Source organism: Trichoderma harzianum, assembly GCF_003025095.1.
Source record: "Trichoderma harzianum CBS 226.95 unplaced genomic scaffold M431scaffold_1, whole genome shotgun sequence".
Lineage (NCBI taxonomy): Eukaryota > Fungi > Ascomycota > Sordariomycetes > Hypocreales > Hypocreaceae > Trichoderma > Trichoderma harzianum.
This window is the reverse complement of record NW_020209249.1, coordinates 2,338,179-2,360,849: the sequence shown is the minus strand read 5'-3', so window position 1 is coordinate 2,360,849 and position 22,671 is coordinate 2,338,179. Positions and strand designations below refer to the sequence as shown.

At 52.1% G+C, this 22,671-nt stretch overlaps 9 protein-coding genes across 9 annotated transcripts; 5 read left to right on the top strand and 4 right to left on the bottom strand.

Moving 5' to 3' along the window:
* Positions 1 to 25: 25 nt before the first annotated feature.
* On the bottom strand, positions 26 to 733 carry M431DRAFT_194267 (hypothetical protein). Its single transcript, XM_024913239.1, has one exon. The coding sequence runs from the start codon at positions 613 to 615 to the stop codon at positions 136 to 138; it is 480 nt and encodes a 159-aa protein (XP_024780388.1). The 5' UTR covers positions 616 to 733; the 3' UTR covers positions 26 to 135.
* A 398-nt stretch (positions 734 to 1,131) lies between these two features.
* M431DRAFT_477151 (hypothetical protein) lies at positions 1,132 to 2,032 on the bottom strand (the record flags this gene model as incomplete). Its single annotated transcript, XM_024915541.1, has 4 exons — positions 1,132 to 1,316; positions 1,374 to 1,615; positions 1,751 to 1,823; positions 1,858 to 2,032. The coding sequence occupies 4 exons, from the start codon at positions 2,030 to 2,032 to the stop codon at positions 1,132 to 1,134; spliced, it is 675 nt and encodes a 224-aa protein (XP_024780387.1).
* A 738-nt stretch (positions 2,033 to 2,770) lies between these two features.
* On the bottom strand, positions 2,771 to 3,364 carry M431DRAFT_717 (hypothetical protein; the record flags this gene model as incomplete). Its single annotated transcript, XM_024921942.1, has 2 exons — positions 2,771 to 3,032; positions 3,108 to 3,364. 2 exons carry the CDS (start codon positions 3,362 to 3,364, stop codon positions 2,771 to 2,773), a joined length of 519 nt encoding a protein of 172 aa, XP_024780386.1.
* A 1,728-nt stretch (positions 3,365 to 5,092) lies between these two features.
* Positions 5,093 to 5,893, top strand: M431DRAFT_515146 (hypothetical protein). The gene is made up of 4 exons (XM_024920266.1): positions 5,093 to 5,204; positions 5,439 to 5,514; positions 5,586 to 5,666; positions 5,708 to 5,893. Exons 1-4 carry the CDS (start codon positions 5,159 to 5,161, stop codon positions 5,811 to 5,813), a joined length of 309 nt encoding a protein of 102 aa, XP_024780385.1. The 5' UTR covers positions 5,093 to 5,158; the 3' UTR covers positions 5,814 to 5,893.
* Positions 5,894 to 8,257: 2,364 nt separating this feature from the next.
* Positions 8,258 to 9,673, top strand: M431DRAFT_71280 (hypothetical protein; the record flags this gene model as incomplete). Its single annotated transcript, XM_024921880.1, has 3 exons — positions 8,258 to 8,966; positions 9,049 to 9,588; positions 9,645 to 9,673. The coding sequence occupies 3 exons, from the start codon at positions 8,258 to 8,260 to the stop codon at positions 9,671 to 9,673; spliced, it is 1,278 nt and encodes a 425-aa protein (XP_024780384.1).
* Positions 9,674 to 10,714: 1,041 nt separating this feature from the next.
* M431DRAFT_502858 (hypothetical protein) lies at positions 10,715 to 11,363 on the bottom strand. The gene is made up of 2 exons (XM_024918225.1): positions 11,135 to 11,363; positions 10,715 to 11,055 (listed from the first exon to the last, which is right to left on the bottom strand). Exons 1-2 carry the CDS (start codon positions 11,140 to 11,142, stop codon positions 10,866 to 10,868), a joined length of 198 nt encoding a protein of 65 aa, XP_024780383.1. The 5' UTR covers positions 11,143 to 11,363; the 3' UTR covers positions 10,715 to 10,865.
* Positions 11,364 to 15,407: 4,044 nt separating this feature from the next.
* On the top strand, positions 15,408 to 17,931 carry M431DRAFT_715 (hypothetical protein; the record flags this gene model as incomplete). Its single annotated transcript, XM_024921906.1, has 2 exons — positions 15,408 to 15,648; positions 15,758 to 17,931. 2 exons carry the CDS (start codon positions 15,408 to 15,410, stop codon positions 17,929 to 17,931), a joined length of 2,415 nt encoding a protein of 804 aa, XP_024780382.1.
* Positions 17,932 to 18,992: 1,061 nt separating this feature from the next.
* Positions 18,993 to 19,424, top strand: M431DRAFT_489476 (hypothetical protein; the record flags this gene model as incomplete). The annotated part of the gene is made up of 1 exon (XM_024916685.1): positions 18,993 to 19,424. One exon carries the CDS (start codon positions 18,993 to 18,995, stop codon positions 19,422 to 19,424), a length of 432 nt encoding a protein of 143 aa, XP_024780381.1.
* A 138-nt stretch (positions 19,425 to 19,562) lies between these two features.
* On the top strand, positions 19,563 to 21,932 carry M431DRAFT_489475 (hypothetical protein; the record flags this gene model as incomplete). The annotated part of the gene is made up of 3 exons (XM_024916684.1): positions 19,563 to 19,824; positions 19,909 to 21,811; positions 21,887 to 21,932. 3 exons carry the CDS (start codon positions 19,563 to 19,565, stop codon positions 21,930 to 21,932), a joined length of 2,211 nt encoding a protein of 736 aa, XP_024780380.1.
* Between the last annotated feature and the right edge of the window lie 739 nt (positions 21,933 to 22,671).

Below are 22,671 nucleotides of genomic sequence, written 5' to 3'. Positions count from 1 at the left end.
GATTTATTTTGTCGGGCAATGTAGGGAGTACAAGAGCATGATTCTCGTCACAGTGGCTGGGCTAGCAATATATTCCGTACGGAGCACATTTCGCATTAGGATGGGCCAAGCATCCAAGCTCTGGAAAAGTTCGCGCTAACACGCCAGATACCCCTGCAATTTCGGGGTTATTTGGCGGGCCTGGATGCTAGGAGTGACGTCGAAGCGACCAAGATGGTCTCCTGCACGCCAAAAACTGCGAGGATCGAATGGCAGTGACTTGGTTGGGGCTAGTTCCATTCCGGACTCCGTCGCAGCCGGCGGGAAATTGGGGAGTGGACTTGTATATCTTGATGTGCGGTAAAGAAACTCGGCAACAATGGAGACGCCCTCCCGCCAGCCAGGGGTATGAGGTAGATGGTACTTTATATCAAGAGGGAAATCCGTCACCAACCCAACCAGACGTTGCTCTGAGAGGCAGTGATGGTAGCACTCGGAGGCCTGTCGTCGTGCAAATGACCACACTGGGAAATGAAGTGAAATGAGAGATGAGCTGAATCCAGCGCGGCGCATGTGCGAATGCTGTACTGTGCCGCGTCCGTTGCGTTTCCTCCGCTGGTCCGTTGCGGTCGTCATCGCAGCGATTCATGCTTGGCAGCACGCCTAGGCCACTGCGTATTCATGTAGTTGGGATTCTCATATTGACAGAATTGAGCTATCAAGGTGCCAAGAGGCGCACAAATACGAAGCCCTGGATGGACAGTCTATGCGCAAGGCCTCGAACCATGTTGAGAGGCGCACATGAGTGGTACTGGCAAACGCGTTGGCAATACCATGCCTAAAATAAACAGCCGCCGGTGTCCGCCTGTTGCATGGGAAGCACGAAGGTCTACTCGGTCGCACGCGCGTGGTATATCGGCCCAATCTTACTATGGAGTCCAACATGGTGCATGTTCAGGGCGCATGTGCTGGTAGCATATCGTCAACGGACGGGGAGAAAAGTACGGAGGACGTCCGCTGTGGTTCTCCTCGGATGCGGGCGTTGGTAGGCCACCAGCGTCCTAAATCTTGATCCCAACGGATCTGGCAACGCAGTGGAAATGGGGCCGATGGAGAAGTTCGGAACGGGCAGCCAACATGTCAACTATCCACTCATGCCACCAGTCCCGCTGCATCGCCAGGAACGTTGGCCCCAATGCCGAAGTAAGTGTGCGGACAGAATGGATACCAGCGGCCACCGTGGTCCTTTCCAGCGTTACACAAAGGCCCTATTCGTGCGTTCAATTCTGCCACGATCGATCGGGTGGTCCCAGAAGGTTGGAATCCAGGTTGGCGTGCTAGGGCGCAAGAAGAAAAAAAGGCGAGCAAAATGAATAAAAGAGCATCCCACCCACCAACTTTAGCAAACAGCGCAACAGCGCATTGTCGATTTGCTGATTTGTCGACAATGCGATTGTCACAGACAATATGTCTCGGATTCTCAAAAGAACCAACCACACACATGGCGGTAAATAGTATGTCATTCGGGTTCCCAATTTGAGCAGTTCCGGTTTGGAACAAAACACAAACGACAGGGATTTCCAGTGATTGATGCGCGTTTGAATCGTGATCCTGCTCCGGAGGGAGCATCTGTACCCTAAGTAGAGTACAAGTGCAGCTGAGTGCGGCCGTCTCAGGATACTCAAATGTGCGCGCGCATTGCAAATCTTCAGCACGAACAGGAGTAAGCAGTTGTCGTGTCCAGCTCCGTGTCGCCAGACACTGTCCCTACCGGTTACCGAGCCACAGCTTTTGGACCCAGGCCATGACCATGACATCGCTGTTTCTCACACCCGTCTTAATGCCTACATGTAGCAGCTACCTCGGCCTCAGACTTACTCGTATCCGGCGACTCATGCGTCTTCGTGAGGGGACCACCTGGAACTTGGCCAGCCACCTGTCGCGGTGATGGGAGGAAGTGCGCTTGGTCGGCGGCCTTGCTGCCTCTTTGGGCCATGGCGCGAGCAAGTGGTATGGCAATTCCCCATTTGTCAGCCGTCTGGGATGCTTCCATTGTCTAGATTCGAGCTGCGCTAGTGGTGAGAATTGACTCGCTGGGCTTTGCTGGACCGATAAGATGCCACAGAGATGAGGCCAAAAAATCTGCACGTCAGGCGGTGAGGCGCAGTGGTGCCGTACCGGTTTGGGGCTAATCTGCTTGGGGAAAACTCGGGAGTCTGCGGGAAGAAGGGGGTGACGTAACGATGCGGCGACCCCCAATTAGCCGCGAGCTAGGCTGAACAGAAACGGCCTGAGCGATTCCGACGGTGCTTGTAGCGCCTGGCTCGTTCACGAACCACAGACGCCACAGAATGATGAATTTTCCCATTCATGTTTCGTTGAGACGAAACGGTTTCAGATCAGGCAAAAGAGGTGAGCCAAACTAGACTTTAATACCCACTCGCCGAAAACAACCCGCGATCAAATCTACAACGCTTGCCGAATCTCTCTCTTCGGTGAGTGTGCAGGCATGGAAGGGAGATCATACACCCTAAGTCGTATTAGTGCCAGGTCCAAGTGTTCGTACTTCTGGTTGCCTCAGCATGTCTTTGAGCAAGTGGCTGTAACGCGGCGTGAGGGGTTTGAGGATAGCCTGCTGAGGGAAAGAGAAGGAAGCTGAAAGAAAAGAATGTGAGAGCTTGATCCCCCCTTGTTGTTGCACTGGCACGAGCGTCAAGGTCAAAAAAAGAGGGAGAGGGAAACGAATAAGGCAATAAAAACATAAATACAAAAATGACATACTGTACTTGTACTAGCAAGTTAAGTTGTTGTACCAGGGTTGCTCCGGCGGACAATTTTCGCAAGATGGCGAAGGTCGGCTCTCCTGAGCTCGCTCCCCTTCGGCCGTTGTCCGACGAAAGCGTTGGTCATATTCAAGTCTGGGAGGGGAGCTAGGGGCGTATCGGTCATGGGCATCGTCTTTAAGGGAAACCTGAGACTCGATGATGCGGTCCGGTCGGCATTCAACAAGCGCCACAGAAACAGCTGCATCACGCTTCAACGACGTTGAAACCCTTGATCGTAGTTTCAATCGACGGAGCCGCAAAAAGCTAAAGCGAGGCGCTGACTCCCGGGCCAACGAAATCTACCTGGGGGCGAGGAAACGGGGTCCTCCAAATCTGCGTCCCTCAGCGGGAAGACTCCACCGCTCATGGGCTCCAGAGCTTCTGGATTCCACGTCGAAGCTTTTTGAATCACTGCCGCTCAGGAGGGGACGCAAGCAATCGAGCGAGCATGGGGCCCTGAGGTCTTCGCGAGAAGGAGGGTGGCCTGGGTCCACCACCAGATCTGTCCAGAGTGGGTTCGATGCCATTTGAGGCCATTGCCAAACACCATTGGCCGCCATGGTTTTTCCCATGGAGCAGGGATGTTTTAGAAGGCGTCTACACTTGTAGACGCGTAATGGCAGCGATTGGCGGGCGTTTCAAAGCCGACGAGCTCGGCTTTTGACCTCGTTCTCTAACAAACTGCGTTTTGTAATGAAAGAATGCTAAGAAGATGCAAATAGAAACGGAGAAACGGCCTTACACAGTATGAGATTGAACAGCACCAGGATGACGTGATCTCAAAAGGGTGCAAGCCTATTAATGAGATGTAATTCGGCCGACGTGCTTCGGCTAGTGTGTTGATCTTTTTTTGCCCTTTTTTTTTTCCTACAACTGTACCAAGTAGTACTAAACCGAGTTGCGATTGCGATTGCGGAACTTTTCCCCCAATGAGTAACGGGGTGTAGAACACTCCGTCCTCTTTCCAATACTCCGAAGCCGACATCCCAGTAGTAGTATCGGACCGGAATCGAAAATGCTAGTACTTGGATTAGCATGCTCCTACTTGACTCGTGCGCATAACCAACCGCTTGTAGGACCTACTGTACGCTGAGCTCCGTGCGGTGTACAAGCCGTCATGGAAGAATTTTAGCAAGGTCGGCAACTAATTGGTTAAGCCTGAGAGTTGAGGCGAGAGACAAGAGGCAGAAAGGGTAAAATACAACAACTGAAGATTGAAAGACGAAAGAAAAAAAACAGCCGAAGACCTGAAACCGAGCTTGCGCTAATACATGGCTCTTTCCCGCCCAGATACGTTTACAGTTGCAGGTATTGCCTACTTGCCTGGGTAGGCACGGCTGTCATGGGGGCGCATCTGGTCCGGTCCGTTTTGTACTTTCCTTTTTTTCTGAGTGCTCAACAACTGCCAATCAAACCCATGATATGTATCAATGCATCTCATGTCGGGATAATTCTGATCCAAACTAGGCATTTTGATGATCATGTGATGCAGAAGAGGCTGATGGCCCGTACGGGCAGTACATTAGCGGTGATACCCTGCGCACCTGTATTTTGACATCCCGCGTGATGCGGGATTCCAGAGCCGTTTCCAACGGCCTTTTGGGCATTGACGGTTTTCGATGTGAGAGCTAGTACTTGCAGATGAAGAGCCATAAAGCGCTATTGCGGCACTAGCAACAGGATTGCATTGACACTCAATATGTAGGTAGGGTCTAGGTGCTCTGTTAATGCCATGCACGGTTAAGGCAGTTAATATTGAATTAGCATTGACGCCTGTTGCACCCGTTGGCATGTGCTAGCAGTTGACTGTGTTGAGTGCCAAGTCCAGTACAGTTACAGTAGGAGCTGGCACCTGTGGTATCAGACCGATGTTGACCAGGCTGGGCTTACGAAGTATTACGAGCATTCAGCAACAAAAGGCAGGCAAGGCAAGGGAGGAATTGGACTAGTGTCGTTGCTCAGCCATCCTTATTGCTGCATTGTCACCGTATGAGCCCTTGATTCCGCTACTGGGTGGTAAATCCTCGTACGAGGGAACAGGTGCTTTTGTGGTGGCAGTCGGAGATGAGCAAGACGCTTCGGGCTGAGAAAGTACCTATTACTGTACAGAAAAAGTAGTGTTGCTGAGAAATAAAAGATAATCAATAAAAGATAATCTACACTACAGCAAGTAGCAAACGCCGAGCTTATACGACGTACAGCGACCTCGGCGACTATGATTGACCGCCGGACCGTCTATGAGGTAATTAGGGAGCAGATGCGTCGCGGCCAAAGTGCTTCCTGAAGACGAAACGAGGAGAGGATGCATAGCATAGGATGGCTCAAACCAGGTTGCAACACAACTTGTCGTCGAAATGGATGCAGCCAGCACGGCTGTTTCTACTACGAATACTCCTACCTGTTCGGAGAGAGGGAGTCTCCTCGATGAGAATGCCACTTTACCATGCCACACCACAATGCCACATGTGTTGCTTGTTATGTATGATGATGAGGATAACGATGGTTGATGCCTATTCGGCTTTAGTAGCAAAGGCGCCTTTTGGGGCTTTGGGTTCCCATGCCGCCGTGATCAAAAGCGAGGCATCGTGGCCAGATAGACGGACGGGATAGACGAGGCCGTCAGGCGCCGGACAGGTAGCATTGGCATCAATGCCACTTGGCAGCACTCGTTGCTGGCAGCCCAGGAGCTAGACAAGATAGCGTCTGTACTGTAGGGAGGCTAGGGAGCGACATGGGCATTATTACCAGCGCAATCCGCGTTTACTGGGAGTATTTGCGCAGACAAGTCACCAATGACGAGGGGCTTGGCCGCGAGCAGGGCCAGCGACCATCGCTTGTCGCTGAGACGGTTGGAGACGAGCCGTCACAAAGACCTGCAAAGGGCCATGACACACCCCCCCGAGCATCGGCACCGTCTGCCGCCAGAGCCTTTTGGAATCCCTGCCACTACGCGAAAGAGTAAAAGGTGCCGCCCCCTGGTCGCGGCGCTGGCATCATTTCGAACCCTGAGGTGTCTTGGTTTGGCGTGTCGTCAATTTGCCAATGGCCGAGACATTCGTACGAGTTACTCGTACAGATACATATCTCGGACCGGATTTTCTAGGGTGCTAACGGTAGCATGTGCTTTTGCTGCGAGCACTCCATGCTCGTAAAATACGTAAATAGAATCACGCTCCCATTGAGGCTCAGCACAAGTATATACGTAAATGTGTTAATATTCCCAATTTGTTGGCAGATGGCCTGTTTCGCCCTGCCTTGACGCGGTTGGCGTGAAACTTTCTCAAGGCGGGTGTCAATACGGATACAAAAGGGACGGCCGAGGGATTGTTCCTTTACACATAAGGTACATCCAACAACGCACAACGGGGGCTGGATGCGGCAGGTGATGGCCGCGGTGCAGCAAGTACCAGGCATGTTGCTTAATTGATCATCCGGTGGCGGGAGGTACCTTGCCCGACTAATCACAAAAAAAGACAACACAACAAAAAAGGGTGCGTGTGAGCGAGCGACTAGCCCCGTGCGCGGGTTTAGCAGGAGCATGTGCTGAGAAGTGCTCGGAGCAAGCGAGGGAAACGAGGAATGGAAAGTTTGGGCAAAAAGAAGGTGAGAGAAGCCGCTCTGCCAGTTTTATGTATGTATTTTGTTCGGGACGTTGAGAGACTGGTAATGTGGCTTGTCAGAAGTCAACATGCAACACCACTAGTGCCGCTGAGGCCATTGAATGGTGGGTGCCAAACAATGTGGTGTGGCAAGTGATGTGCGCAATAAAAGGCAGAAAAAGAAAACAAAATTCTCCTTAGCGGGAAACTTTATACGCCGCACTGCTTTTGTTGCTCCCTTGTTTGGCCATGTATTGCTGCAAGCAGGCAAGCTACTCTGTTATAAGGTGCTGGCTGAAACAAATACGTTATGTGATCTGGACTCGGTGCTCCGCGCGTACATGCTAATTGCTAGTTTTTATAGAAAAAAAAAAAAGCCCTCTCTTCTTTTTTTAGTATGTAGGCATCATACTGTACTGTAGTACTCCGTAATGTACATCACAGAAAGGCATTGGATTCTCTCGGTTTCTTCTCCTCACTCGAGTCCCCTCGTCCGACGCGTCTGGCCTCTCTCCAACTTCGCCGGAATCAAAGTACCTTGTATCTTGTACCGAGTACCGTTGCTTCTAGCGCCCTTGCGCTCGGTCGCCGCATTATTTTTTCCGGCTGTCTTCTGTTGAAATCACAGATAGCACACACTGTTTTCTTGCCCTCGAATTGACTTTGCTATCTGTTTCCTTCTTCCTTCAACTCTCCAACCCGGCAACTACTACCTTTACCTCGTCTTTATCTTCAAAGATTTCGTGCCTCGCGCACTCTCTCTTATACTATTTCGTGGCTCTACGCAGCGCCAAAAACCTTTGTGGTCTCTGAGCCATCGGATATCAGCCGCGGCATTTGCCAAGGTATGTGGACAAAAGAGGGCCCTCTCGGTCGCCGTTCCGTCTTTTTCTGCTTCTCCAAAAAAGACCACAAAAAAAAAAGAAGGACGAAAGAAAACCTCCAGTCTTGGTGCTGGATCCTCCTCCCATCCCACTCCCATGCCCCAGCCTGCCCGCCAGAACCCTTACCTGCACCAGAGCTGCCCGTACCCATTCTGCTAGGCAGGATTCCCAACCCAATTCCCTTTTGCTGCGTTTTTGCATTTGCATCACGTTGCCTCGATTCCGATGTTCGGTTTTCTGTTTGCGGCCCTCGCGATACCGCTTGATGGCGCTGCTGTGGCCCCACTCGCCACCGGCCTGCTCTCGCGTTCTCGCCGTTGCTGCATCTCCCAACGGGCACTACGAGCGCCTTGTACTCGGTACATGCTCTTGTACATGTACAGGTACTCGCACTGCAGCTCACTGCACTTGGCTGCACTGCAACGGCCCACTTTTGTGTTTTCGGCACCCTGGCAAAGGCGCTTGTTGCCACTCCACCACCCCCCCCCCTGTTAGCGTCTTTCTCACACCCACGCTTTTTGGCACTTATTTTTTTTTTCTCTCGTCGCTCTTCCACGGAAGTTACTTTTGCCTTTGTGACCCTACCTGACAGATTCTCTCTCCAGGATAAAATAGGAACGAGACCCAGTTTCTCCACCCCACTCCAACTGTTCCCTACCTAACCAACTTTCTCTGAGGGACCTGTTATACTCTGAGCCTCACCTCCACCTTCCCCAGAGCGCCGCAGCCTTTTCGCAACATCGCGCGTGGGCCTCGTTGAACGATTGTAAATCTGTTTTTACATTTCACATCTTCATTCACGAGCTACTGTATCCTCTTCGGTGTCGTCGGTTCCTCTCCCGCCAATTGCTCAGTTTCGACGTCGCAAGCCTTCTTCCCGGCCTGTTGAATCTGCTGTCTCTGTCTCCCTCGCGATAGCAAAAACACAACACACACGTCTTGCTCTCGACGCGTCTTTGCGCAAAGCATCATGGACAACCCTCAATACCCCAGCAATGGCGTCCCGACGTCCGCGGCCCAGACATACCCGTCGCCTACCGCCATCTCGCCTCACCAGCTTCAGACGGGCTCTCCTCTGCCGCAGACGCTCCCACCTCTGCAACCCCATACCGTTGCGATGCAGCCGCTGTACGGAAGCCACCCGCATACACCGCGAACTCCCGGCACTCCCAACACGCCAACCCAAAACAACCTTCCTAGCTACCAGCAGACTTCGCAGCCTGGTCCTCGACCTGGAGTCTACTCCATGGCTCAGAACCCGTACCCTCACCAGGGCTATGCCACCTCTGCTGCCATGATGCCCCAAGCCACCGCAGCGGTCTCTCACCCTCAGCCAATTGCTCCTGCGCCGGTTGGCGGACGTGGTCCTCCCGTCCTCCGCCCCATGCCTCCGGGTGGCCTCATGGCCCAGCCTGGTGTGGCTTCGCCTTACGGCCCCGGTTCGCTGATGCAGCCTAACTCGCTCCTCCAGGACGGCGAGCAGCCGACCCACGTTGTTGGATCTCAGGGACGTCGTGGAATCTTGCCCAGCGCTCCCGGACGGCCTACTGCTCAGGCCGCGGGAACTGGCGCAAAGAACACCGTCATCCCTGTCAAAGATGCAGACGGAAAATTCCCCTGCCCTCACTGCACCAAGACCTATCTCCATGCCAAGCACTTGAAGCGCCACCTGCTCCGCCGTTAGTACCTCCCGAACCCTCCATGCAACTTGCTGAAAAGAAAAGAAAGAAGAAAAGCTAACTAGACCTTGTTTTCCTTTAGACACCGGTGATCGCCCCTACATGTGTGTTCTCTGCCGGGACACCTTCTCCCGAAGCGACATTCTCAAGCGTCACTTCCAGAAGTGCTCCATCCGCCGTGGTAACCCCACCGGCGCTAGCCACCTGTCTCACCCCCAGGCTCATGTGAAGAAGAATGCTCAGGCTCAGCAGAAGGCTGCTCTTGAAAACGGAGGAGATCTGAACCACTTGAATGGACTCGGTAACATGGCAGGAAACAACATCGTCCACCCCTTTGGCATTGTCTCCGTTCAGGATGGAATGAACAGCATGGGAGGTGATCAGAGTCAGCTCTCCAGGTCGAGCAGCATGGGTAGAATTGACGGTGATGCAGACCGAAGAAACATGGCTGGACCTGTAATGGGTGGCTCGCAGCAGTATGGCGGCGACGTCTCTAGCTCCATGACCAATCAACAGATGCCCAACTACAGTATGCCTCCTGGTCAGAATGGTATCCCCATGTACGGCGGTTCCAACCCAAACCAACAACCGGGCCTTGACTGGTCTCAGGTCTTCCAGGCTGGTGCGCATCCAACCCCAATCCATCCATCTCTACTTCCAGCCCCTAATCACGGACAGACACAGACCGGAACCAAGGCCGAGCCTAATCACGAGGGGTAGCTGTTGCGCTTCCAGATGGATCCCACGCCAACCAATTGGAGTATATGAACTCTTTTGACGCTCCCGGCGCCACTCAATTCGCCATTTAGCCATTCCATGGTTCTGGCAGCTGTATGACAGGAATGAGGGGACGAAGCTATTATGCTTTTTCTCTCTTGCTCTGGTACTTGTACCCGGAGAATTAAACATCCTTGTCCAGGTTCCCCACCCGGATTCTGGCTCTGTACTACTACTGGCCAATACTAGCGCTGATGCTATACAACCTAACTGGCTATAAAAACGGTGTTCCAGAGTACGCAGTTTGATGTCAAAAGATGTGGTATAGTCCTGCTGATGAGGCAGAGATTGTTGGAACCACTCGAGCTGCGTATCCAAATGATACAGTTCATTTCTTTTTGTCGACAGGGGAAAAAAAAATCGAGAAATGGGGTCAAGAAAATCCAAAGAAAAAAAAAACCGCAGGGTGGTTTGCATCCAAGGGCGTTTAGAGTTTGATTTCGATCGTATGGTTTTTTTCTCTCTTTTTCTATTGTCTTTTTTCTTATTTAACGTCTTGCATTTTTTCGAAACACAAACGACGGGCATCGCGGATATAGGGCAACTTTATCCGCGACAATCCATTCGGCTTACCATGCATGCATGAGGGCTCGGCATAGGTGGCGTCTTTGTGGTCTTTGTGGTCTTTGTGCTGTATTTGCATTTCAGTACGGATAGAGGGGTGGAGTTGAGTTCTTTTAGACTTCGATCCGACATAGAGAGGGGGTTTCCGGCCGGCTTTGGCAGTTTCCTGGTACGCCGTCATGATTTCGTGGCTTGGGCTACATAATGAGTATCGCTTTGTGCTGCGTGCCTGGGTGGTATGAAGGATGGCAGAGAAAAAAAACAAAATGGGATGGGATGGTAGGAGGGAGAGGAGGATGAAAGGGGGCAATTTGCGAAAATGTGTAGAGTAGGTAGTAGGTAGTAAAAGAATAGCTCAATGATACAGTCAGGTAGCTGAGAGAACAGAACGCGAAGGATAGGCAATAGACTGGGCTTTTCACAACTTTGGTTGTCATCATATGTGCTGTGTTTTGTAGTTGATGCTTGATGTTGCAGACTTAGGTATACACGAGATCTTGAATATGTGTGATCTCTAGAGTTTGCTCTCGAAAATTGCAGTTTGCCACCTCTCCCGTATCACCTCTGACTCTTGTCCACGGTAGTGATTTTGGGCGCCAAGTTGCGCAGCTCAGCCTTGTCCTCCTCGGTTGGCGTAAATCCAAGTTTCTCCTCGGCTTTGTCAGATAGATACAACCCTAAGCCGCCCCATGCGATGATTGCGACGCCGACGCCCAGCCGAGTTTTGGGTGTGAGGTTATTGTAGGCCCTGTTCTCGTGAGAAAGATGCGAAGGAGTGAGTAAGTCTCTTAGGTTGGATTATCACATTGGAGGGTGGACAAGCTGACTTGAACATTTTGAGATATGGCAAATGGTGATGATGAGTGGTGAGCCTTGCGAGCCTTGTGCTGGTTTCGTATTCGCGGTTCGAATTCAAGTTGAGGGGTGTCGTTGGAGTGGATGAAGGCGGTGCTAGTTGTACATTGAATGAAGTACCACTGGTATATCGATGTTATCGTGATGGCGGCTCTTTGTGACGTGAGATGCGGTTGTCTTTTGTAGTTGAGATTGAGATGGAGATATTGATGACATGAGTTTTTTCTCCCCACTGTCGACGAGTGTTTAGTCGAGTATGCGGATGGGTTGATGTAGTGTCCTAACGCCTAGAGTGGCAAAATAAGCTTATTTGTGTTAAGAATGTACTTGGTACTTTCCTTCGTTGTAGCGGAGGTTTGGATGATGTCTCTGGTACTTGGTGAACGCCGTTTAAAGTTTGATATGGCAAAGATAGACTCATCTATATTGCTCTTGGGCAAATTTTGAAGTGCACCTTTCGTTATCCAATCCATGTTTCTGAACTGTTGGATTCGTGAAGAGTTGAAAATCCGGTCGTCTAAGTTCAGACAAGATGGTGACCCCTTTCGATATCGCCATTCATACATCAACTGCGCTGGTGTCTAATCCTCTGTACGACATTTCTGATGAACTATGCAAAATCTTCTTCATGTATATTGACTAAACGAATATGCTGTTTAATTAAACTACGATCCTCAGAATCGCCGATGCGTTCTAGAATCTCCCCATCTCTGTTCACATGGGCTCGAGCCTCAATCGTGATAGGCCACAAGACGCGACCTAGACTACCTATGATATCTTCCAAGTTACAGATTCCTCTGGGGGGCGACTATCTAACGCCCTGGTGACATGTTGGAGCAGGATGCGGAGGATAACTGTTCATTCACTACTCTTACTACTACCTGGGCAGTAGACACTCGATTCCCTGAGTGTGTACTTTCAGCTGCTATTCTTATATCATTCTGTATCTGGTGTCATTAATAAGGTAGCCTGAAATTCGAAGCATGGGATTATCCAGCTCGTCGTTTCATCGGCATTGGGTGTGTATAGACCGCCATTGGCAGCAACACTCTACCATCTGATTGCCAGAACACGCTACTATGTTGAGGAAGCATCTCTGGGTAAGCATGCGTGGTTATCAATCCTCGTAGAAAAGGAGGATATGGATAGCTAATTGGACGTGTATACGGAAGTCTTAATGATCTCGACATATAAAGCTAGGCTCGTGGCCTTGCTATCTGATGTTCCTGCGTCAGCTAGCGTAAAATCCTCGTATTTCTTGTCGGTTCCGACATCATCACATACACTAACTGCAATAGTCACCAACTAAGGGAAGCAAGGGAGAGCAAAACTCAAGAAATAGTGTAGCTTTGCTGCGAGAACTAATGAAAGGCAAGGGAAGAATAACACCGCTGTAAGGAGAGTCAACAGAGACAAGTGGATAAGAGTAAAAGCTCAGCTAGCCTAGCCTCGGCTGAGGATGAATCATATCGTGGGATAAACCCCTTTTCAATCTTTCTCTTGAATTAAATTTTTTTCCTAGCTAGAAAGCTCAAATACGGAGCCACGACTAAGCTGACGGGAGAGAGCAACAGCCTCCCTGGCCAAGATGCTGGTGGTGTTTCAACTAGGACACATTTGGTTCACGCGGTGAAATTGACCTATATAATATGTGATCACATGTACGGAGTACTCATATTACAAATTTAGAAAAGAAGAAGTGAGAGAGTGAGAGAATCGCCTGGGGTGAGCGGCTTCCAGCTGAAAATTTTGTTATGCTGACTTGTACGAAAGCAAATTACCGACCCCTTGGCGTCACCACACTTGCGCTTGCAGCCGGATAGGCAGGGATGAACAAAAATAAAGAGGGAATATGAGCAGATACAGTACTCCGTAGACTAGACTTTAATAACGGGATTGAATCCGATCTGTTGGGATTATCCATATGTGATACCTTGCATGAGGACAAGGGGGAGATTTGGTTCTTCATTATGATGCAGGTGGGCGCCTCATCACCCCTTTTTTGCATAAGCCACGAAAAGGAAATGCAGTGAAAGAAAACACTGCTGCCGTCACACAAATGTGAAGATGGACGTCTTCGGCTGGTTGCTTGGGGCAATTGGCGCAGTGTAGCGTCATATATGCGCGTCCTTCAAAGCAGTAACAGATCAATCTATCTGTTCGAACATATGAGGCCATACATGCATGCAGCGCAGGTTGTCACGGCCAACACAACTAACCCCGTGAATTGAATTGAGTTCAGCCTTTTGAGGCTGCCATGCTCGGCTTATTGTCCTCGCCAATCGTAAACAATGGCAATAGATAAAAGCCTGGGTCCTGTTTTATTGACTTTGATGGGTCCCACAAAGGCCAAAAGTTAGCAGCATCTCAGGAACATGGATCCAGGGCCATGCTTTTCCCGCCCTCTAGCAGCCCTATTTGCCCATGCTACACTCTGATTCAATTGCCCGTCCCATAATTAATTCCAATTAGCACGCCTCCGTAGCAATCTTGGTGGGCGATCGGTTTTAAAATGGACGGCTCTCCCTGCAGTGCGACGTCAGTATCACCCGAATAGATGCGCTAAATCGTTTGATGCCAAGCAGGGGGAGGGGGGCCGAGAAACGGGAGACGAGGAGAGGCTGGTGCTGGCTGTCCATGGCCTGGGGGGGATCGGAAACGAAAGCGGGAATGCTGAGAGCTTGCGGCCGTTAGATCACGAATGAATGAGGCAAGGTACGTCGCTGGTAGGAGCAGTGCTTTGAGCTGTGATGAACGGCTATTTAGTCTCTAAAGGGGTGCGACAGGTCTCACTTGAGTGGACATGACCGTTTGTTTGTGAATCATCGTGTAAGAGGTAGACCCGACTGTAACTCCGTATGTGTCTTTGTAGGTCGGCATGGTGAGTGGAGATTGACGCCGGCCAAGTATGTACGAGTACGAGTATACATACGTTCGATTTCCTTCTTTCTGTATCTCTCTCAGTGATCAAATCTTATTGCTATCCATGACAACATGAATACGAAGCGTGTGGCAGCCCAGTCCGATTTGAGCACAGTTCTCGTAGAAGAGGGGAAACTTCAATCCCCCCGCTCCCGGTGAATTTGCTGATCTGATCAGACAGAGGCAATCCGGCCTTGTTCATGTGGACGACGCTGGAGGCCGTGATTGGCAACCAAAGGTACAGACAGCATGGAGGGGAGGGCATGCCAGGGGAGGCTGGCAATCACCGTTGCACGACATCAAAATGGTACGAGAATGTACTGTAATAGGTAGCGGCTGGCGACAAGGTACATTAGGTAGAATTAGAAAAGTCAATGAGTGCGGAGACGAGACGAGGCTGAGTACGAGTACCATGACGGTGCACGACGGGTGCACGCACTCTTTGTCTCAGCAGGGCCGCCAAGTATGTATGTGCCGCTCGTGCACGAAACAACAACAAATAACACGTCGATGAAATACGGAGGCGAAATTAAGTTGATGCTCCCGAATTGATGAGACCTGCTCATCCGACAGCGACAGCGACCGGGAATGTAGCGGCGTTAGATAGCTGAGATACAGATGAACGAACAATGACGGCTGGGAGCCACCACACGCTTGAGCTGTACCTGGCCTGGGCTGGCAATGGCGTCGACGCCGGGTGGTCTTAGGCGGACCAGGCGATCCAATCGCTGCACTCAAATGCTCGAGCAGGATTTTCACTCCATGTCTCCAGTCGTCTCTTGATGCTGGAAGCGTAATGGCTAGAGGGAACTAGCAGCCCCGTTGACAACCCTCTGGCCAGATCCGGAGCCGCGAAGTTGCAGGGGCCGAGCCCGGGTTTGGAGGTTCAAGGTGGTGCTGGTGCTGGTGCTGTGCTGGTGCTGCGCTGTGCTGGATTTTTAGCGGGTTTCCCCCCAGTCCTGGCCTGGTCAGAGCTCCACTGCAGTCTTTTATCACTAATGGACCACGGCGTAAGCACCTGAAGGAAGGGCAGTGCTCCAGGCCTTGCTCGCCGACGAATTTGTACTCGGCTCTTACAAACTCTTAACCTTTGTAAACCTCCAACCACAGTCGGCTTCATCAGTTCCTGGTGGCAGCGTCGACATCCGGGCTGGCTGATGCTCTCCTCACCTTTTTCTCCTCTCCTCTTGGTGCTTTCTTTTCCCCTTCCTCTTCTCTCACCCCCAGGCGCGGTGACGGTGACGGTGACGGTGACGGTGCTGCCCTGAACGGCCGAGAGAGGCCCCTCCAACCCTTTTCGACCGACCCCTTTCGACCGCAGCCATGCAGCGCGTTTCTGCTTTCCTGCCCTCGTGGGAAAAGAGAAACTCTGGCGGCTCCAGGAGCGGCAGCGTGTTTGGCTGGCCCAACAGGTCGTCGCAGCCTCCGCCCCCCAATGGCCTGTCCAAGATCAACACCGACGCCGCCAATATGCAGGTCAAGCGGGTTCAGCGGGAAGCTTTTTGGCCCGCGACGCTCGACCTCGAGAGTGACAAAGCAGCTCGCATCCTCAAATCCTTTTGCGGTATGTTGGTGCCTCTTCATTTGCAAGACTCTTGATGCTCAAGTGATCCATCAAAAGCTTCGGAATGGAGCAAAATGCGGATTCAATGCTAATCCTGGGACTCATATAGTGGACGGCTACTTCGCCCCTATCGACGACGTGCCGGCGTCTCCGTCTTCCACCTCGACGGGCGTCAGGACCCTGGATCAAGTTCCCAAGAAGATTCCAAAGCGAATAATACAGAATGCAGCCGCCATTGCTGTCTTTACGTGTATGCGCAGTGGCTTGTGGATGACCGGTTCGGGCGGCTCAGGTATCCTGATTGCCAGAAAGTCGGACGGCACTTGGTCTCCGCCTTCAGGCATCATGCTTCACACTCCAACCCTCAGCTTCATCATCGGAGTCGACGTCTACGACTGTGTCCTGGTCATTACCAGTCTTGCTGCGCTTGAATCCGTCTCTAGACCGCGAGTGACGCTTGGCGAAGATGTCGAGCTTCGGACAGGAGAGACCGTCTCAATTGGCTCTGATGAAGCCGATGTCAATTGGAGAGACCTGGGCAACACCGTGTTGACGTACATGAAAGCGCGAGGCCAGCAGCAATCAGTCAACCTATACGGATGCATGCTGTCCGAGCGCAGCAACGAAAACGACCGCTTCTACGGCTCCACTGACATCACTCATATGGACATCCTTGCTGGAAATGTCGCTCATGGTGTCGAAGAGACTACTTCTTTGAACGAAGTTCTCAAAATGGCCGAGGGAAGAACTGACTACGACAATGCTGTCATCACCAGGGTTGCTGCGGAGCCTGCGCCGAGTGACGCTTTGATCACTACAAGCCCTCCCAAATCGGTATCGATGCCCGCATCTCCTCACACTTCGTTTGGTATCCCCCAGGCGGATGATCCGGACCCTTTTGGAGTCCTGGCGCTGGAAATGGCGGGCCTTGAGATCCGTGAGGCTGGCTCTCGCATTCGACCGACAAGTAGCTTGTTCGACATGAACCAGGCTCCCATGAGCCCAACTGTTGCGTCCAAATTTAGCCGGCAGAGCATGGATACCTTTGTGTCGAGAAGCAACCGGAACAGCTACGTGTCAATGCGCACCATCCGGAGCCAGGTGACTGATGCTGGCACCCAGACTGACGTGGGCAACACACCGGCGACGTCTCCCAGCCCAGGCCCTAGCGACAGCAACGGGCGGGCATCCCCAGCCTATATCGAGTCTGTAAAGGAAGAAGAGGAGGAAGATGATGAAGCAGAGAGGGTAAGAAAGGAAGAAGATGAAGAAGAAGATGAGGAAGACGAGGAGGAGGATGAAGATGAGGAGGAGCCGGTTGTGGCAAAGGCTGTCGCCCATAGGCTCTCCAAAGACGTATCCGTCGGTGTTGACTCTGCGGACGAAGCAGAGCTAAGCGACGACGACGACGCCATTTCCCTCTCTGAAAGCCTTCGCCGTGAAGAAGATGAGATGAGCCACGACGAATCAAGCGAAGAAGAAGGGCTCTATGAGCACGAGGAAGATGATAGCGATGACGACATGCATGATGCCGATGAGGACGATGACATTGAAGAAGAAGAACCTGTGGTCTTTGAGGTCGCCGCGGTGCAGCGAACTAGCACGCAGGCCCTCTCCTCTCGCATGATCCAAGCTCGGGGCAACGTTGTGACAATCGCCAAGAGAGTGCCACCACCTCTGCCAACCCGCAGCCCTGCCAGGATGTCCCGCATTGCCAACAAGGACGCTACTGGCGAGGAGCTCAACTTGCAGAGCCCCCTTAGCCAGACATTCAGCAGCGATGGCGATATGGACGGCCAAGAAGCCAATGACGACAAGATCGACGCCGTGGCAGCGACGGAGCAGAAAGAGCAGGAGGCTGAGCACTCCGAAAGCGATGAGAGCGACGCCGCAGAAGAGCCCCAGCACAAAATCCTGGCTTCAGAGGAGAACGTCTCCAGCTCCGACGAGTCTAGTGCCGATGAGGCCGACTTGGAGGAACGCAAGCAAGACGATATTCTGTTGAACGAACCCCACCACGAGCAGATCGACAACTCGGATGCGGGATCAAGCAAGAAGAAGCACACCTCATCCATCTACACTGGCGTGACCGAGGACCGTTGGAGCGACAACGGATCCTCAGTCACCACACCCACCTCTGAGCAGAGATTCTCTCTAATGGTAGAGGAGAAGATTGTTGATGAGACCCCCAAGAAAACGATTCAAGAAGCAAAGGAAGTTGATGATTCTCCCTCTGCGCCCACCGACATTGCCCACAGCCCGGCGGTGACGGTAGCCAACTAAACAACGAGACAACTCGAACACGCGACACGACGACAAACAGACAGCATTCATTACCCAGCAGCCAAGAGGACGGTTTACACGAAATTATTATATTCCCTTCGCGCTCTCATTTGACTATTTCTTTACTCGTTTTGTTCTTTCTCATTTATGGATATCGACTAATAATTGGCGTGCGGATCTTTACTGGGATAAAGCTCTTTATATCGCATCGAGATATATGGGCGGCGCTGTCGGCTTCGAGAATGAAGCGCTTGCTTGGAACTACTTTTGGTGAAGAAAAATTTAGTGGCGTTTGGAGACTTGGGTATTGTGCTTTTTTCATATAGATATAGGGCGCCCTTTTTGCGATAGCATGGAGCGATGACGGGGGTTACCGCAGATGCAGAGGTTGATGACGGGGAAACATTTTCGGTGTATGATATTACGCTGGGGGAAGAGGGAACCATCAATAACGAGGCAAATGGTGTCGCAAACAGGATACTGCGTACGCGACAACGGATATTTCTTCTTTTCTCTTTAGCTTTGGGATCCGTATTTCTGCTCTTTTAGTAATTCTAATCGAGGGAAAGGAGAAGCTGTCATGCTTTGTCCTTTCAGAATAAAACTCCATGACATGGACTCTATTCGCGCGTTCCCGTGATCAACCTGAACTTGTTTGACCTTGAAAAAAACTCCATGTATGGCTATGAGTTAGTCGAGGTATAAGAGGTATCTGAAGATCTGAAGCAGTGTAAATCAGTACAGAGAGCGGGAGGGTTATGCAGCTGTCGTTGGCCTGGCTGAGTGCAAAAGAGTCAGAGAGGCGGCTGGCCATGGGTCTGGCAGCTGGCAGCTGGCAGCTGGCAGCAACAACCACAAGAGCAAGAATGAATTCGAGTTCGAGTTTTTTTTTCTTCTTCTTTTCTTTTACAAACGAGCATTCTGATCTCTTCTTCCTTCTCTTCAAATATTCTCCTTTATTCTACCTCGTTGATCTTTCTCATTTCTTGGGTATTTGCGCCAGCTATTGTCATCTGCGAGGGACCATAGCATATTAAAGAGAACGAAAGACGGCATAGACGATGAACACTTCACAGAGCATACCGGAAAACACTGCGAGAGTAAGCAGTGCAGGCAATTCTCGCCTTGGAACCTATAACCAAATCGCCTCTAGAACTCCTAGAAAGCAGCAGCAGATGCACGCCAAAGTTGTGCCTGAATCTCAGAGTGAGATTCATCGAGACGACGGCATCCAGAGCGTGTCTCGCACTGGCAAGACTGGGTACACCGCCACAGAACTTCCCACCAGCAGCGCCACACCCACGCCTACGCCACACCGCTACGGTTTGCGCGCGCGAAGAGCATCTCGAGGCTCGTTTTCGACTCCCTCGCGTTGTCGTCGCACGGCTTCTCAGCAACACACCCAGCATCTCTCGACGCCCACCAAGACGAGCGGCAGCGGCGCAGCGGCAATTCGCACGGGCTCTCCGCTCAGCTACCACATCGACCACTAGAAGCGCGATTCTTTGCGGCAGCGGCGGCAGAATTACCCCAGCAGGGCGAACAATAAAAGTTGCACCAACTCTGCGAATACTACCGGCAGCAACATCGACCACGGTCACACCCGCAACCACAACAGCAGTCTGCTCGCAATGGCCAGCGGGGGGAAATGGCGCGAGGAGCAGATCCTCATCATCTGCCCCGGCAGCAGAACTACCATGGCCCAGCTGGGCTGCGGCGAGCTGTCGCCTCCAGCTCATCGCATCCCCACGAGGATGTTCAGAGACGACGAGGACCCCCAGCAATGGCGGCCGTATTACACGTACAAACGCACCAGGGTCATTGATGGCGTGGAGAATGAGGAGTGGGTGGAGGATGTAGACGAAGACAAGGATGCCGTATGGCCAATTGAAGGTATGTCAGATGGAGTAACAAAGTTTGAAAGGAAGAGTGAAGAGAGATAGAGAGAGAGAGATCATGGGCTAATGTTTTTTGTAGGTGGCCGCATCGTTCAGATGGACGCCTTCCTCGCCTTCCTCGACCACGTCCACGGACTGCTCACCACGACATACCACAACACCCCCATCATGCTCATGGCATCCCCTCAGTGGACGCGGCCCGACTGCGAGACCATTGCGCGCTACATCTTCGAGAAGACAAAGACGCCCGCGCTCTGCCTGATCCACAGCGGCATCGCAACCCAGTACGGGCTCAAGTGGCCCAACATGACCGTCATTGACATTGGCTACGAAAAGGTCGACGTCACAGCCATCCACGACGGGCGCGTCATCAACCACATGGACCTGGGCAGCCCGCAACCCGACCGACACATCAGCGGAGGAGAGGTCTTTACGCAGAAACTACAGGAGCTGCTGAAGAGCAAAAACTTTAACCACGACATGGCGGAGCAGCTGAAGAAGAGCGGCATCTGCGAGGTGCTGCCTTACGCCCCCACTCAGAAAGCTCTCGTGGAGCTTCCTGTCGAGTCTTCTTCCAATGCATCACAGTCCCAGTCACGCCCAGCAGGAGGCGCAGCGACAGAACAAAGTGCTCCGGCAGCAGATTCAGCGGCACCAGCTTCCACAGACGTACCACGGATTAACGAGCCGTCCGACGTCGTCATGGAGGAGAACGAAGGCGGCGACACCAACATTGATGATGATGGCGTCCTAGATGTCGCTAGCATCGTCACCAGCGGCCAGACTAAGGAGTTCCTTGCCAAGAAGGAGAAGGAAAAGGAAAAGGGCAAGCCTGGACGAAAGTCCAACAAGGAGAAGGAAGCCGAGGCGGCAGCCCAAGCAAGGCCCGTTCGACAGCCCAATTCGAAGAAGATGCGCAACACGTTCTCATACGAGGAAATTGTCATGGAGGAAGTCCGCAAAGAGGTGCCTGCGCCGGCTCCCGTATCTGTGCCTATCCAAATGCAGGGCGTGGAGAGCAGCAACGGCGGAGAGGCTCCCGCCTCAGAGTCAGTACCGGAGCCCGCACCAGAGCCCGCACCACAAGGAACAGAGGCAGATGCAGATGCCAAGCCCCCAGCTCCTGTAGGGACCGACGACGTACCTCCTTCAGAACCCCTTGTCAAGACTGAGGAAACAAAAGTCAATGGTGATGGCAATGGCAATGAAACTACCGCGGACTCTAAGCCGGAGGTTGTCAACGGGAACCAGACCAACGTCGACACTGACAACGCCGAGCCCCCTGAGCTCCGGCCCAAGCGAATCCGCCGCGACATCGAAGTCGGCCTGGAGCGCTTCCTCTTCGCGGACCGCAACGAAATCGACCGCATCGTCGAAACCATCTATCGCACTATTCAGGGTGTCGAGGACATGTACATGCGCCCGGCCTGCTGGGACAACCTCGTCTTCGTCGGCAACGGCTCGCGGCTGCGCGGCCTCAAGGACAACATTCTGCAGACGCTCAACGCACGCCACCTCATCTCGCCGTCCACGGCCACCATGTTCACGTCGGAGCTGCCGTCCAATGTCGCCACGCCCGCCGGCACCGGCTCGCAGACGCCCATCGGCTCCTTCAACGGAGCGCCGCACCAGCTGTCCAGCGGCGGCGGCGTCAACCCGCTCCTCCAGGCTGCCACGACGGCCGCTACCTTTGGCATCCCCGGCAGAGACACGATCCAGGTCGCCACGGGGTCGACGCCCATGGTTGGGTCTGAAGCGGCCGGTCCCGCCAGCGGCCACCACTTCCACAGCCAGACGCCCACTAGCATCAAGACCATCGCTCTGCCGACATATCTGAGCGAGTGGAGCAAGAACGGCTTCGAGGAGGCCATGTTCTTGGGCGCCCAGGTGGCTGCGAGAATAGCCTTTTGTCTGCACTCCAACATGGATGCTCAGGCCATCGAGGCGCAGAAATCAATGAGCCTGAGTAGAGTCGACTACAAGTGAGTTTTTTTTATCCAACTTAAACCATCTTTCCGATGTATACATGTATACTAACCCTCTCTCTCTTTCAACAGCGAACACGGCCCCAAGGGTATCCGAACACATTCCATGCTCAGCTAAACCAGTTCGCATATAATTTCAGGATGCTAAACGGGTTTTCCTCTTTTAATGTGCAATTTAATCCCTCGCGCTTTCGTTGTTTTCGAATAGGACATTGCTCGAGTTTCTTTATCTCTCTATCTCTCAGAATCTTCCATCTTATCTGGAGTTTTAACGGACGGGCACGGAGGGCGTGTCAGATGAAATGTGACTGTCGAAAAAAGAAGAACCTACACACTGGTGGAGGAATGGACTGCTTTCCGCGGCTTTTAGGGGTTAGATAAATGTCCAGAAAATATTTTATTTCCCCAAAACATATAGGAGAACGAGAGATACCATGAAATGCTCAAATTGTAAAAAAAAAATTCAAGTCTCTTTTTGATGCCGTAACTACCTTGTACCTATAACATGCCGATGAAAATGAAATACATGGAGGAATGCTGCCCTCCTCCTTGAAATATTCGGAACTATCCAGATACTCTTCTTCGTGGCTCTCCCGCAGCTGCTCGTGTCTTTTAGTCACCTGCGGATAGCCCTCGACTCATTCACACGCTTCTTTTCCGCTGCTTCTCAACCTTATAGATAATGAAGCAAAACTTCTCCTCTCGCTATAAATTGCGGCGTTGCTGCTTTCTGAGTCGCCAACGCGACCGGATGCACCGTCATTTCTCCTCCAATCTGGATATGACGCTATACACTGCCCGTAGTTCCGTAAAGAGGAGGACCTGGGATGAGTAAACGCACGCCTTTTGCGCGACTT

Excerpts from the sequence above, each read along its gene's own strand:
- M431DRAFT_515146 (XM_024920266.1), top strand. The coding sequence starts at position 5,159 with ATGGATGCAGCCAGCACGGCTGTTTCTACTACGAATACTCCTACCT. Across the intron at positions 5,205-5,438 it reads TACTACGAATACTCCTACCT|GTAGCATTGGCATCAATGCC; the intron begins GTTCGGAGAGAG and ends GGCGCCGGACAG. Across the intron at positions 5,667-5,707 it reads GAGACGGTTGGAGACGAGCC|CATCGGCACCGTCTGCCGCC; the intron begins GTCACAAAGACC and ends CACCCCCCCGAG.
- M431DRAFT_194267 (XM_024913239.1), bottom strand. The coding sequence starts at position 615 with ATGACGACCGCAACGGACCAGCGGAGGAAACGCAACGGACGCGGCACA.